The 15,608-nt window shown below is 46.6% G+C and overlaps 1 protein-coding gene across 1 annotated transcript; it reads right to left on the bottom strand.

Moving 5' to 3' along the window:
- Positions 1 to 11,543: 11,543 nt before the first annotated feature.
- Positions 11,544 to 15,608, bottom strand: LOC136107916 (protocadherin beta-15-like). Its single transcript, XM_065849319.2, has one exon. The coding sequence runs from the start codon at positions 15,237 to 15,239 to the stop codon at positions 12,798 to 12,800; it is 2,442 nt and encodes an 813-aa protein (XP_065705391.1). The 5' UTR covers positions 15,240 to 15,608; the 3' UTR covers positions 11,544 to 12,797.

The following is a 15,608-nucleotide window of genomic DNA, read 5'->3' as shown; positions in this document are numbered from 1 at the left end:
AAAAAAGACACTGAAAAAGAGCTACTGAAGAGTGTCCAGAAGCTGATGAAGGGTTTGGAGGGGAAGCAATATGAGGAGTGGTTAAAGTCATTTGGTTTGTTCAGCTTGGAGAAGAGGAGACTGAGGGAAGACCTCACCATGGTCTGTGGCTTCCTCACAAGGGGAGGAGGAAGGGTAGGTGCCAATCTCTTCTCTCTGGCTACCAATGACAGAACCTGAGGGAATGGTAGGAAGATGTGCCAGGGGAGGGTTAGATTGGACATGAGGAGAAGCTTCTTCACCCAGAGGGTGCTGGAGCACTGGAACAGGCTCCGCAGGGAGGTAGTCACAGCCCCAAGCCTGACATTATTCAAGAACAGACTGGACAACATCCTCAGGCCCGTGTTGTGAAATGCAGGGTTGTCCTATGCAGGTACAGGAGTTGGACTCAATGATCCTTGTGAGTCCATTCCAACTCAGGACATTCTGTTATTCCATGATTCTATGATATTAAATAGTACTGGTTCTGTATGGACCCCTGTGGGACACCTTGTGTCACTAATCTCCATCTGGACATTGAGCCATTGACCACTCTTCTGTGAATATAACCATTTGCCCAATTCCTTATCCACCAAATAGTCCACCCATCAAATACGTATCTTTCCAGTGCAGAGAGGGATGTTGTGGGGGACCATGGCAAAGGCCTTACAGATGTCCAGACAGATGACAACCATCGCATTTTCCTTATCCATAGATGTAGTCACTCCATCATAGAAGGTCACTAGGTTAGTCAGGCAGGACTTGCCCTTGGTGAAGATATGCTGGCTGTCTCAAATCACCTCCTTGTCTTCCATGTGCCTCAGCATAGCTTCTAGGAAGATCTGTTCCATGAACTTCTAGGGCATAGAGGTGAGGCTGACAAGTCAGTAGTTCCAGGGTCCTCCTTTCTACCTTTTTTAGAAATGAGCACAATGTTTCACTTTTTCCAGTCACTGGTGACCACCTCACTGCCACAACTTTCCAAATATCATGGAAAGTGGCTTCACAACTACATCAGTCAATTATCTCAGGACTCGGAGATACATGTCATCAGATCCCATGGACTTGTGTACGTTCAAGTTCCTCAGGTGGTCTTGAACCTGATCTCCTCTTACAGTGTGTGTTGGGTTGGCTGAGACAGGATTCACTTCCACAGGTTGTTTGGGAGACAATGCAGTTAGGGCAGCTGACCCAAAACTAGCCAAACGGGTATTTGATAACATATAAGGTCATGCTCAGTTAAGGGGGGTTGTTCAGGAGAGGTGTCTCTATCTCGCTGCCAGGGGGCAGGGTGGTCTGGGATGCTCTGGGTTCTCTCTGCTTGTCTCTGGACAGGCCATTTTGAAGCGATTGTGTTCCAGGTGTGAGCAGCTATCCAGGAGAGGTGGCAGGTTTTATCACAGGCTATGATCAGTAATCCACACTTGCTGCTTCGGAGCAGCCAAGCTGCAGTATTGGAATTGCCACGTGGTGAGAGATCATGTTGTGTATCCATCACTTTGTATATTCTTTAGTTATTGCTGTTATTACTGTTTGTTTTTTCACGATTCCATTAAACTCTTCCTATTCCAACCAATGGGTTTTGCCTTTTGTTTCCTGATACTCCTCCACATCCCACCAGGAGCAAGAGAGGGGTGAGTGAACAGCATGTGGTTTCAGATGTTGGCTGTGTGGGACAGCTGGGGCTAAACCATAACACAGCAGGAGAGGCTTTGCTCCCTAGTCCCTGCCTATCCACTCGAGAGGTTTAGGAAGAGAGATCACCTTTGAAGATGGAGGCAAAAAACTTGTTGAGTACCTCAGCCTTCTTGTCTGTTGTTGTCAGTTTGCCAGTCATATTCCTTGAGAGGGTACACTTTCTTTGAGCTTCTCTTCCTGGCTGCTATACCTGTAGAAGATCTCCTTTGTGTCACTTGCTGAGTTCAGCTCCAGTTGCACTTTGGCCTTCCTGAGCCCATCACTACACAACCAGGCAACATTTCTGTACACTTCCCAGGATACCTGTCCCTCCTTCCACTGCCAGTGCATTTTCTTCTTGCCCTTTACTTTGACCTGAAAATCTTTGCTCATACCATCCTCTTGCCTTCATTTCCTGATTTCTTACATGTGAAGACTGAGAGGTCTTGAGCTCTATGGAAAGCATCCTTAAAGGTTTGCCAGCTTTGTTCTGCTCCCTTGGCCCTGGGGACAGTTTCCCAGGGGGTTGCATTGACTAACTCCTTGAACAGCTGGAAACACACTTTCCAAAAATTCAGGGACCTGGCTTTAGCCTTTGTTTGTCCTGTATGCCTCAGGACTGTGAACTGCACCAGTACATGATCACTGCAGCCTAGGTTGCCTCCAATCTTGACATCTCTGATTAACTCACTTATGTTGGTGACCAACAGGCCCAGAAACACCTCCCTTCTTGTAGGGCTGTCTATTGCCTGGCCTGAGAAGTTATCCTATCTATGACCCTGGACATAGAAAAGAATACCCCTGTTTCATTCAAGCCATTTTAGCACTTTCATGTAAGAAATCACTTCTATTCATCATTTCTACTGTCACAGTAGTTCCTATGCAGACTTCTTGCTCACAAGTCGCTTTCACACCAGTAGCATGTAGAAGCTGCCTGCATGCTCCTTGGTTACAATAAGCTGAGTTTATCCAAGCAACCAGTGATTTACACAGGACAATACAGAATTGGACAGCACAACACAGGCCTGTGCCTTCCCATATTAGTGGATAGTGGACCACTCAGTCCTTGATGTACAACAGTCTTCCGGTCAGCAGCACTACACCAGCCTGTCCTCAGGACTTACCTTTTCAACAGGGCCTTGTGGAAGTGACAGCTGCAGTCTTCTTCAATTCCTGAGAGCAAAGCCTCTCTCTGGTAGCTGTTTTGCCAACCTCCTGGCGCTCCCCCAAACACTTCCCAAAGGAACTTGTGTGCCATCTTTGTGGCATCCATCCCCCAAAACCTTTAGAATCAAAACTCTTTGAACTTGCACGCCTCCCAGTTCCCATCTGCAGCTGGAGCCATCTGGAGAGTTGCAAAGGTCACTCCCCTCCACAACTGCTTTGATGAGGCCTTTGTACACTCAGGGCTTCTGTTAGAAGAGGGACCAGTTTCCCCTGACCTGGATCAAACTGGGCCTTGTGGCAACCAGAAGCTCAGTGCTTAGAAGATGCATAGACACCTGCCAGATATTCTGTGCTCCCCACAATTTTCCTGAGTGCTCTATCAGCCACATCTCCAAACTGAAGAAATGTATCTGCTCAACCTTATCTCAGTCAGAGGACAAAATGAGAAGAAAAAGCCTGGAGTTTTGAAATCTTTCACAGAGCTTTCTCAGAAAGAACATCTCTACAAAGACTGTCTCCACACAAGGCATTGAGGTGATATCTTTATTTTGCTTTTACACACAGGGGTCTTACACTTCACAAGAGTACAGTTTTTAACTGCAGCACAACACAGCCTGAGGGTTTGCAAATATTCCATGCCACACTGCCTTAATTCAAACCATCTGTTATTATACATGGGGTGACAATCCTTCTTAAGAGGAATAAGTGAAACAGTGCTCAAACAGTTCACAAAATAGAAGGAGAAAGGGTAAAAAGGAGAATGCAAAAGCTCTACACAAACCCAGAAAATAATCTCAGGACAGCTTTCCATTCCCAGCAAAAAGCCTCTGAATTTTGGAATAACAATGACAAGAACAGACCCAATGACCCTTCTCAATTTCATCTTGATATCACTTCCCTAGATGGAAAATTCCAACTCTCCTTAAATATGGAGCATGACGCTAATGCCATAGAATATTCTTATTGATCATTCTGGATCTCAAAGTCTGCCACATCTATTCCTCTCCTTCCCAACTGCCTCACTCGTGCAGCCAGAGAGCTCAGAGACCTTCATTCCCAGACAACTAAGATAACAGCAAGCTCATACTTTCTCTTTGTTCTAACTCAAGGACACTGCGAAGTTACTTCAAGAAAAACATTAACTCTGTCCTGGTGTGTTATCTTCTTGCTCTCAAACTGAATCAAAATAATGAGTATGCTAGCTACAAAAAGAAAAAGTTTCTAATTGCACTGAGAAAATTAACTCACTTTCAGTCAACTAGCACAATCCACCCCTTATTTTATACCATTTGTTGAGGTCTTATCAATACATTCTAATTAATTACTAGTACTATACATATGTACATATACATACAGGTATCATCCATCATTCCCTTAATCAATGGGCCATCCTTTTGAAATGTTCAGTAAGTTCATTTAGTTCATGACTTTGAGCTTCATTTATCACGGTAGTCTCCCAGGGCAGGAAAGATGGTGTATCTAGTGCAGCTCATGCCCATGGTTTGTGGGTTAAAGATGTCAACTTCAAGGAAGCTGTCAGGCGTCACTTGTTGAAGCCAGCTCTGGTTTCATCCCCACTGCATTAACCTGAAAGACACTTATTGAACACTGTTAGTATGGCATGTAGTATTATGTGGCAATGAACATCATGCAGTTCAATATTGAGTATTCTCACCCAGAATCAAATCCCCCCTGAGGTACACATCAGACCTCACCGTCTTTCAGCATCACCCACCAAGTACTTCTGGGTTCTTGGGTGAAAACAATCCTATGAATTGTTTGCCTATACCTGAGGCAGGAATAACCCAGACTGCCTTCCTTAACACATTCTTCATGTGCACTACAGGGACTTTATCACCTTCTGCAGTATGTAGAACTTCCGATGGGTCAGGCCTGGCTCAATTGGTGAATCCTTTAGTGTTGACCAACCAAGTGGCCTTTGCTAAATGTGAATCCTAGTTTTTGAAGGTTCCACCCACCATTCCCTCTAGTGTAGTTTTTAATAGACCATTTTACTTTTCAATTTTCCCAGAGGCTGGTGCATGATATGGGATGTGATACACCCACTCAATACCATGCTCTTTGGTCCAAGTGTATATAAGACTGGTTTTGAAATTAGTCACATTGTCTGACTCAACTCTTTCTAGTGTACCATGTCACCAAAAGACTTGCTTTTCAAGACCCAGAATAGTGTTCTGGGCAGCAGCATGGGGTACAGCATATGTTTCCAGTCATGCAGTGGTTGCTTCCACCATCATAAGCACGTAGCACTTTTTTGGCAGGTTTGTGGAAATGTAATAAATCAATCTCCCAAGCCTCTCCATACTTTTATTTTAACCATCACCCTCCATAACATACAAGCTTTAACCACTTACCTCGTTTGATTGTTGGAGCATGTTTTACATTCATGGATAACCTGTGCAACACTGTCCATAGTTAAGCCCACCTCTCAGTCACGAGTCCATTTATATATTGCATCCCTTCACTGATGACCTGGAGCATCATGGGCCCACCAAGCTAGAAAAAGTTCATGTTGCCAGTCCAAATCCACCTCAGCTACTTTAATCTTAGCAGCCTGATCTGTTTTGATGTTCTTCAGTGGATCAACTTTTAGGCACATGAGCACCTACATGATGTACTTTTACAGGCAGGTTCTCCAGTCAAGCAGCAATATCTTGCAACAATGCAGCAGTCCAAACGGGTTTGCCTCTTCACTGCCAGTTGCTCTGCTTCCATTGCTGTGACCACCCCATAGGGCATTTGCCACCATCCATGAGTCAGTGTAGAGATAAACTACTGGCCACTTGTCTCATTCAGCAATATCCAAAGCCAGCTGGATGACTTTCACCTCTTCAAATTGGCTTGATTCACCTTGTCGCTCAGTGTCTTCTGTGACTTGTTGTGTGGGACTCCACACAGCAGCTTTCCACCTCTGATGCTTTCCTATGAGACAGCAGGATCCATTGGTGAACAGGGCATACTGCTTTCATTCTCTGGTAGCTTATCATATGGTGGGGCTTCTTCATTTTCACCTGGCGACATTCTGAAGTCTTAGCCTTCTGGACAATCTGTGATCACTTCTAAGATGCCTGGGTCACCAGAATTCCCCATTTGAGCCTGTTGTGTGATCAGTGTGATCCACTTCTTCCACATGGCATCAGTTGCATGATGTGTAGAGGGGACCTTCTCTTTGAACATCCAGCCCAGCACCAGGATTCAAGGTTCCAAGAGTAGCTGTGGTTCAGTACCAACCACTTCTGAAGCAGCTCAGACCCTTTCATATGCTGCTAGTATCTCTTTTTCAGCTGGAGTGTAGTTGGCCTCCAAGCCTCTGTATCTTCAACTCCAAAAACCAAAGGGTTGACCTTGAGTCTCCCCTGATGCTTTCTGCCAGAGACTCCAGTTAGAGCCATTATCTCTGCTGCAGTGCGGAGCATGTTTTTAACATCTAGTCCTGTCTGGACTGGCTTAAGGGCTACTGCATGAACTATCTCCCATTTAATTTGTTCAAAGGCTTGTTATTGTTCAATGCCCCACTCAAAATTGTTCTTTGTTTGAGTCATTTGATAGAGAGGGTTCATAATCTGACTGTGGTCTGGAATATGCATTCTCCAAAAACCTAAAATGCCCAAGGAAGTTTTCATCTCCTTTTAATTAGTTAGTGGAGACATAGTTGCTGTTTTGTTGATCACATCCATTGGGATCGGTGGAAGCCCATCTTGCCATTTTATTCCTAAAAACTGGGTCTCTCATGCAGGTCCTTTGACGTTGTTTCATTTTATGGTAAAACTGGCTTTCAAAATAATTTGAATTATTCTCTCACCTTTCTCAAAAACTTCTTTTGCTATGTTGTACCATGTCATCAATATATTGCAGGTGTTCTGGAGCTTTACCTTGTTCCAGCATGGTTTGGATCAGTTCACGGCAGATGGTCAGGCTGTGTTCCCACCCCTGGGGCAGCTGATTCCAAGTGTACTGGATGCCCCTCCAGATGAAAGCAAACTGTGGCCTGCACTCTGTTGCCGAATGAATAGAGAAAAACACCTTAGCACTGTCAATTGTGGCATACCACTGAGCTGCCTTGGACTCCAGTTCAAATTGCAGTTCTAACATATCTCGCACAGCAGCATTTGATGGTGGCATAAATTCATTCAGGCCATGATAGTCTACTGTTAGTCTCCACTCCTCACTTGACTTCAGGCTGTAAAAAGGTGAGTCAGTCTAATCGATCACTCTCTATCTCTCCAATTAACAAATTAACTTACAGAAAGGAATCAGAAAGTCTCAACTGGTGTGATATTGCCAGTGATGCACTGCTGTGGTAGCAACTGGTATCTGCTGTTCTTTGACCCTCAGCAATCCTACAACAGAAAGGTCTTCTGAGAGACCAGGCAAAGCAGACAGCTGTTTAATGTCCTCTGTCTCCACAGCTGCTATGCCAAAAGCCCCCCAATACCATTTCGGATCCTTAAAATACCCTCTCCTGAGGCAGTCTATGCCAAGGATGCATGGAGCATCTGGGCCAGTCACAATGGGATGCTTTTGCCAGTCCTTCCCAGCTACATTCATTTCAGCCTCTAATACAATCAGCTCCTGGGATCCCCCAGTCATTCCAGAAATACTGATGGATTTCATTCCTTTATGGTTTGATGTGGTTATTGTGCACTGAGCACTGGTGTCTACCAAGGTTCTGTGCTCCTGGGGCTCTGTTGTATCAGGTCATCATATCTGCACAGTCCAGTAAACCCTGTTGTCCCTTTCCTCTGCCTGGCTGGAGGCAGGGCCCCACTAATAGGCATCGATGAATGATTTGTTATGCACCTTTTGTGGGTATGAATTAGAAGTTTCTTCAAGAAGAACAGAATTTCTTCTACCCCTTCTGGAAACTGGAGCATCAATTTTCCGATAAGTTTTTCCCTTCAATTCACATACCCATTCTGTCCCAACTCTTCATGTTTTCTCCATTATCACTCAGGAAACACTGCTGTGTGCCTCTTTTTGTCCACTTTTTATGTCCTCTCTCTTGAGATCAGAAATACCTACTACTCCTAATAGCTGAAATATTGGTTTGTACAGGTGGTGAGTGGAACCTGTCATCTCTGAGTGCTTTGATTTCCAGTAGCAGCTTTTCAAATCAGTCGTTAGATTTTTTTGACAGTTTCACTACAGTCAAGACACAGGCCCTTAGAGAGGTAGCAAGATTGTCGTTGAAGTCCTGTAGTTGGTCAGCCACATCATTCATGTTTTGTACACCTCTACTTGTTCAGCTCATTCCTGCCGATGATCTAGCATATGCCAGTGGTGTTCTTTGTATTAAATTCTGCCACATGCGTCGTCTACAATTGATTCAATCTGGATCTGTCCCCTTCTGATTGTTTGGGCTGAAATAAATTGTCTCCTACACAGTTAATTTTCTCGGACACTGGATATCTCTCTCCACAGTGTTCCACTTCCATGGGTGACATACAACATCTTCCTTGAAGGGAAACTTTGCCTTCATGATTGTCAGGAGTTGACTCCAGAGGCTGGAGGATTTTTTGTTTCTTCTAATTGTCCTGTCAACGGCTGCAGCCCTCAACAGAGATCCCAGCTGCTTGGCTTTCTTACCCTCTCATTCCAGACCACTGGCCCCATTATTCCAGCATCAGAGCAACCACATTATGATGTTCTTACCCTCACGACGACTGAAATATTTTCACATATCTCACAGCTCACTTTGAGAAAAGGATTGAGTGGTTATCTCTTGTTCTCTTCCTTACAATGATGATAACACGCGCTCATCCTCATCTGCTGCATGAATAGACTTTTGTGTCACTCTCTTTACAGGGGCAACTGATGCTGACATGGGCTTATCATCTTCTTATTTCCAGGGTCTGGGTAGTCACAGTGCATGTCACAGTGGTGGCTGAAATGACTGTCACTAGAATTAGCATAGCTGCACTGACTGTTGTTGAGGTTGAAGCAGCAGCAATGCCCAGTGTGGGGGCTGGAGTAGCTGCCTTGGAAGTTGTAGTAGCTGCTCTGCATGTCATCAAGGCTCAAACAGACACAACATATGTTGCAGGAGCTGGGGTAGCTGCAGTCTGCCTAAATAGCCTTATCTCCCTCAGTAATCCTATCACTAGTAATAACTGACACACATGCAGCAAACATGACGATACCAACAGGGTATGATCAAATCCCCAAGGATATCAAAATTGTCAAAAACATGTGTAATCTGTCCTAACAAAAAATGGAAAGGTGTTAGGTAGCTTTTCTATAGATTGGCTTGTCCAATTGAAAACAACATAAGCACAGTTTTCTTTAATCTTTACCAGAGGGCTCTCAAGGTACAACAGAAACGAATATAAATTCACTACCAGCTGAAGTATGATGAAGTAGGTCACTGGTACAAAGCACAGCAAGACCATCACTGTAGACCAATTTCCAGAGGTAACAGACTGCACAAAATTATTGGTAAAATATATCCAGCACAAGTAAGGCACTGAAGAACACAATATAGAGAGTAGCTGAAATGTTTGCCATGGTATTTTTAAATCAGCATAATAAATGTGATCTGCTTTAACACTGCCAAATGACCCCCAAAGCACATGGACCTGTGGTTATCTCAACCCTGTGACTTGACACCTGATCAAGAAAACTGAAATTGAATCACAACAGTAAAAACACTAAAATCTTCAAATTTTAGCCCTCCTCTATTACCAAATTTTAGTGTCTCAGGCCCCATGCTGAGTGCCAAGAAAGACGGAGCTAGAAATTCTAAACTACAATAGCTGCTTGTGTACTCCCTGCTCCCACCTCCCAAAAGGTGTAAGGGAGAAACTCAAGGATTGAGATAAATACAAGTTAATAAAATAACAAAATAATACTAACATACCACTACTACTACTAATGCATGTAGAATGGAAATGGAATATAAAATAAAAGATATTAAAAGTAATTCCTCGTGAACTCCATCCATGTTGAGCAGCCATGCCCAGGAAGAGAGAGAGCACCCAGGTACTGAACAGCCAGTCCCAGGGACAGAAGACAGAAAAAGGCAGAAAGGTCCAGAGATCAAGTACAAAACAACAGGATGGCAAAAAGGTCAAATTAGAACTCCTGATTGGAACTCCACCAAAATGGAGCATAAACCAGAATGGGTCTCCATCTCCCTTCCTAGCCAGAAAATCCCACTCTCCTTAAATATGAAGCATGACTCTAGTGGCATGGAATATTCTTACTGATTATTCTGGATGTCAGGCAATGTCTGCCCCATCCATGTCCCCCCTCCCAGCTACCTCACACCTGAAGGCAGAGAGCTCAGAGACCTTGGCTTCCAAACAAAAACTAAACAACATTAACTCTGTTCCAGGGTGTTATCTTCTTGTTCTCAAACTAAATTAAAACAACTACTGTGCTAGCTATGAAAAAGAACAGTTTCTAACTGCATGAAGGAAATTAACTCACTTTCCATCAAGCCAGCACACTGACTTTAAGCTTCACCTGTCCCCTAACCCTCAGGACTGTGAGCTCCAACAGTGCGTGATCACTGCAGCTCAGGTTGGCTCCAATCTTGATGGATCTGATTATCTCACTTGTGTTGGTGACCAACAGGTCCAGTAACGCATTCCCTCTAGCACAGCTGTCTATCACCTGGCCTAAGAATTTATCCTATCTGAAGGGCACCTCTGACAAGCCCCTCAGGAAAACTCAGCAGTGTGTTCAGACTGTCCAATGCAGGAAACTGCCTCCCCCTCTCATAGAGTAAAAACCATCATGAACCATATAGTGAGGAGCTGCAGTACACAAATCCTTGAGCTGGAGCAACCCAAGAGGCAGCAGTTTTACACCAGGAGGGGCTGATTCCTTGTCATCTCAGTAAGACAGACACGCTGATTCTCTAAGATGTCGTTCACAACTCTGTTTATTATAGCTCACGCTACTGGAAGAGATTAGCACGGATAAACCTACAATCCTTTAGATGTGGAGAACCCTGTACAGAGGAGCTTCACATAGCACTCCAGTCAAACACAGCAAGACATGCAAACCCCTGTCATAAAAATACCAAGTGCTTTCTGTTTCAGTCTTTCAAGCCATTTAGGACTTTCATGCAATAAAGCAATTCTATTCATCATTTCTACTGTCACAGTAAAAGAAGATTGCATGTGGTCACAATCGTGACACCAGCCTGTACTCAGGACTTACCTTTCATCAGGGCCTTGTGGAAGGGATGGCTGTAGTCCTCTGCATTTCCCTGGTAACTATTTTCACCCAACAAATACCACCTCCAGGCGCTCCCCAAGCACCTCCCAAAGGAACAAGTGTCCTGTCTTCGTGCCATCCATACCCCAAAACCTTTAAATCAAAACACTCCGCACTCGCGTACCTCACAGTTCCCATCTGCAGCTGGAGCTGCCGGGCACTGCTTTGACAAGGTCTTTACAAACCAGGGTGCCTGTTAGGGCAGGGGCCAGTATCCCCTGACCTGGATCGAACTGGGCCCTGTTGCAGCCAGAAGCTCAGTGCTCAGAAGTCCTGTAGACGCCTGCCAGCAATTCCCTTCTGTACACATTTTTCCTTAATGTTCTATCAGCCACATCCCCAAAATGCTAAACCTTATCTCAGCTAGGAGAACAAACTCCCAGCATTTTTAACACTTCAATAAAGCTTTCCCAGAAAGAACATCTCTACAAAGAGTATTTTTGCAACTCAAGTCAGTTGGGTGTTCTTTTTATTTCACTTTTACACAGAAATGTATCGCAGTTCACAAGAGTACAGTTTATAACTGCAGCATAACACAGCATGAGGGTGTCCAAAAATTCTGTGCCACTCTGCCTTCATTCACAAAAACCAATATTATACATTGGGTGGCAGTCCTTAGATGAAATACAGAAGAAAATTCTTGAATACAGCCCACAGAGTAGAAGGAGAAAGGGCAAAAGGAAGAAGGTAAAAGCTCTACACAAACCCAGAAAATAATCTAGGAAAAGCTTTCCACTCCCATCAAGAAGCCTCTGAATTTGGAAACAACAGTGATGAGATCAAACACAATGACACTTTACAAGTTCATCTCAGTTCTACCTTCAGATGAACTCCTTTGAAGTGACCTATGGAGTTTCCTTAGAATGCACTTAAAGACAACAAATGTGTGTTCACAATCCTGTACAGTTATAGTCTATGCCAACATCATTTGTGCTCCTGTCATTTCATGGCAATCACAAGGAGAAAGCACACCCTTGCACACACCTTTCATGCACCAAAGCAAAATCTCAATCTGCTTTTTGCTGCTCTCCCATGGAGATGATAAGACTTCCATTCTACAAGGGTCAAAATATCTTTGTTTCCTGAGGAGCTGTATGTGAGCAACTCCCACCTTCACTGAACAGCATTAGGGCAGCATATGCAGACACACAACATATGTATAGAGACACATAGCGACCAGAAGGCACAACAGGCAGATGTCACACATCTCAGAGACAGAGACATCCAGAACCCAAAGCAGAAAAAGCCCCATGCTTGCACCACATTGTAACACAGTACTCACAACTTCCTTGCTCTCCTGACCCAGGAGAACGGCTACGTGCATTTCAGGAGAAGGTGACTTGTCTCCTCGACCAGGCCATTGAGTTACAGCAGAGAATAAGAGGACCGTGGTCTAGCCGAACAGCAAGTGAGACAAGAACTTAGTTGGGGACCCAAGGATTAACTGCCCACTTGAAGCATTTCAGAAATGGCTGTAACAGCAAAAATATACTGTTACTTGTCTGAGGAATCCTTTAGCTTCATCTGTTTGCTGTTTTCAGGGGAGAAAACTTTTCATCTGATGAAAAATCAGAGGGTAAACTGCTGACAACAACTGCAAATGTGGATGAACTCTGCGGGAACTGTTGTCACATGTTGTAGCCCACATTCCTTCCTATCACAAGACTGTGCTGTGCTGTGCTGACTCCAAACTACTTAAAGGAAAGACTATTGAACTGTTCTGCAGAGAGCATGCCTGGGTTGCTTGCTGCCACGTCCTCCAGGGTGAGAGGGCCATGGGGGAAATCCTGTTCATCATCTGGGCCCCTGCCCATGGTGCAGTGCTGTGGTGGCAGGCTGGGGAGGATGGGCTTCAGGAACTTGAACTCGCTGTTGCCAGAACCTGTTGTGAGGCTGATCTCATAGCAACAGGGGTGGGGCAGGGTGCCTGCAGCTCCTGCATCAGCCAGGCTGCTTTGCAAGTTTCCAGCACTGTAGAGTACATGCCCACTCTTCAGCTCCTTTCTCTTGCACACCTTGAGAGTAACGAAGGCTGCCATGGATGCAAGGAAGAGAAGTGAGACAAAGACCAATGAAATTATTAAATACATTGTTAGAGAGTCACCCTCATCATCTGTGGCCAGGCTGCTGTGTGATAGACGCACATCTGAGAAATCACTGAGCAGGAGTGCACTCAGTGAGGCTGTGGCTGACAGAGGTGGTTGCCCGTTGTCTCGCACAAGGATAACAAGCTTCTGCTTCACAGCATCTCTCTCCGTCACAGGTCTTCTCAGCCGCACCTCCCCACTTTGGGCACCCACCACAAACAGTCCAGGGTCAGTGGCCCTCAGCAGGTGGTACGAGAGCCATGAGTTCTGCCCCGAGTCAGCATCAACAGCCACCACTTTGGTGACAAGGTAACCAGCCTCAGATGACATGGGCACCAGCTCGCTGGATGGAGGGCTGCTGTCCTGTGAGGGGTACAGTACCAGTGGTGCATTGTCATTCTCATCCACCACAACAAGGCGGACAGTGACATTGGCACTGAGGGCAGGAGACCCAGCATCAGAGGCACTCACCAAGATGTCAATCTGCTTCACTTGCTCATAGTCCAGAGGCTGCAACACAAACACATCGCCGTTCTCAGAGTTCACAGAGATACAGGAGCAGGGAGGCTGCTTTGTGGGGTTGACCAGCGCCAGGGAATAGGTCACCTTGGCATTAGGCCCCACATCGGCATCCACAGCACTGACAGCTCCAACAAGTACCGTGGGGACATTATTCTCACGCACATACATGGTGTATGATGTCTGGTTGAAGACAGGTGCATTGTCGTTCATATCAGAGATATCCACCGTGAAGGTCTGTGTGGTTGTGAGAGGAGGTGATCCCGCGTCAGCTGCTGTGACACTCAGGATGTACTGTGCAGTCTCTTCCCGGTCCAGCTCGCTCACAGTCACCAGCTCATAGTAATTCTTATAGGCTGGACGCAGGGAGAATGACAGCTGGTCCTCAAGGGCACAGGAAATCTTCCCATTGGCTCCAGAATCCCTGTCCCTGACAGCAAAGAGGGCAACCACTGTTCCAGGTAATGCATTCTCAGGGAGGAGGCTGCTGAAGGTACTGACCACCAGCTCAGGTGCATTGTCATTCACATCCACCACCTCCACCAACACCTTGCAGATTGCTGACAGGCCACCACCATCTGTGGCCTGCACGTTGAGCTCATGATTCTCTGCTGTCTCAAAGTCCAGAGGCTTTGTGAGTTTAATTTCACCGCTGACAGGGTCAATCAAAAATGCAGAGTCACTCTCACTCACTGCTTGGCTGAACTGATAGGAGATGTCTCCATTAGGTCCTTCATCCAGATCAGTTGCCACCACACTGAGAATAATAGAGCCCTCTGGTGCATTTTCCAGAATGTGTGCAACATATAACTCCTGCAAAAACACTGGGGAGTTGTCATTTACATCTAGAACAACAATGCGGATTTGTGTGTTCCCACTCCTGGGCGGAGAGCCCCCATCCATGGCAATGAGACTGAAACCCATCTCTGATTGCTCCTCTCTGTCTAGAGGCTTTTCCAAAACCAGTTCCACGTATTTCTTGCCCTTAATCCGATTCCCAAAAGAGATACTGAAGTACTCATTCTCTGGAGAGATTCTGTAAGTCTGGATGCTGTTGCTGCCAATATCCAGGTCCCGAGCCCCCACCAGTGGGAAACGTGAACCCGGGTTGCTCGTTTCCGGGATCTTAAAAGTGACTTGTTCCTCCGGGAAAACGGGCGCATGGTCATTGATGTCCTGCACGGTCACCTCGACCCGCAAGAACTGCAGGGGGTTGGCCAGCACCAGCTCGAAGGGCAGCGTGCAGGTAGCGGCCTGCCCGCACAGCTCCTCCCGGTCCAGCCTCTCCGCCACGACCAGGCGACCGGTGCCCCGCTCTAAGCGAAAGTGCTGCCGGCCGTCCTCCGAGGCCAGGCGGGCGCGGCGAACCGAGAGCTGCGCCGGGGCCAGTCCCGCGTCCTCCCCCACGTTGGCTACCACCGAGCCGCTCTCCCCCTCCTCGGCTACTGAATAGCGCAGGGGCTGGGAGCGAGCGTGCGCCAGGGACAGGAAAGCAGAGAGACAAAGCACTTGCCTTGCGATCGCCATGTCGGACTGGTCCGGGACAGCCTTCGTCTCGCGGATCGCCCGCGCAGTCCTCCGCGGAAAGCGGCGCCCGACAGCCGCGCGGCGGTGGGGCGGCCGATGGGCGTCCTCCCTTTCTCCCTTCTTCTTTATCGCCGAGTCCGCCTGGCGACCCGGAGCACGACTGCTGTGGTTCGGCAGTGAATGGCACGGGGCACCCCTCTCCGCCGCTCGCCGCCGCAACTGCTGCTGCTGCTGCTGCTTCCCGGCCGGGCTGGGCTGGGCTGGGCTGCGCTGAGCTGGGCTGCGCTGAGCTGAGCTGGGCAGGGCGGGCCGGGTTCGACCGCCTCAGAGCTCGCAGCCGCCCGGCGACGTCTTGGCCGGGAGCGCCAC

This window comes from Patagioenas fasciata, chromosome 14 (assembly GCF_037038585.1).
Source record: "Patagioenas fasciata isolate bPatFas1 chromosome 14, bPatFas1.hap1, whole genome shotgun sequence".
NCBI classification, from domain to species: Eukaryota; Metazoa; Chordata; class Aves; order Columbiformes; family Columbidae; genus Patagioenas; species Patagioenas fasciata.
Note: the sequence above shows the minus strand (reverse complement) of the source record. Positions and strands in the feature narration are given on the sequence as shown.

Coding starts and splice junctions, on each gene's coding strand:
- LOC136107916 (XM_065849319.2), bottom strand. CDS start 15,239: ATGGCGATCGCAAGGCAAGTGCTTTGTCTCTCTGCTTTCCTGTCCCTG.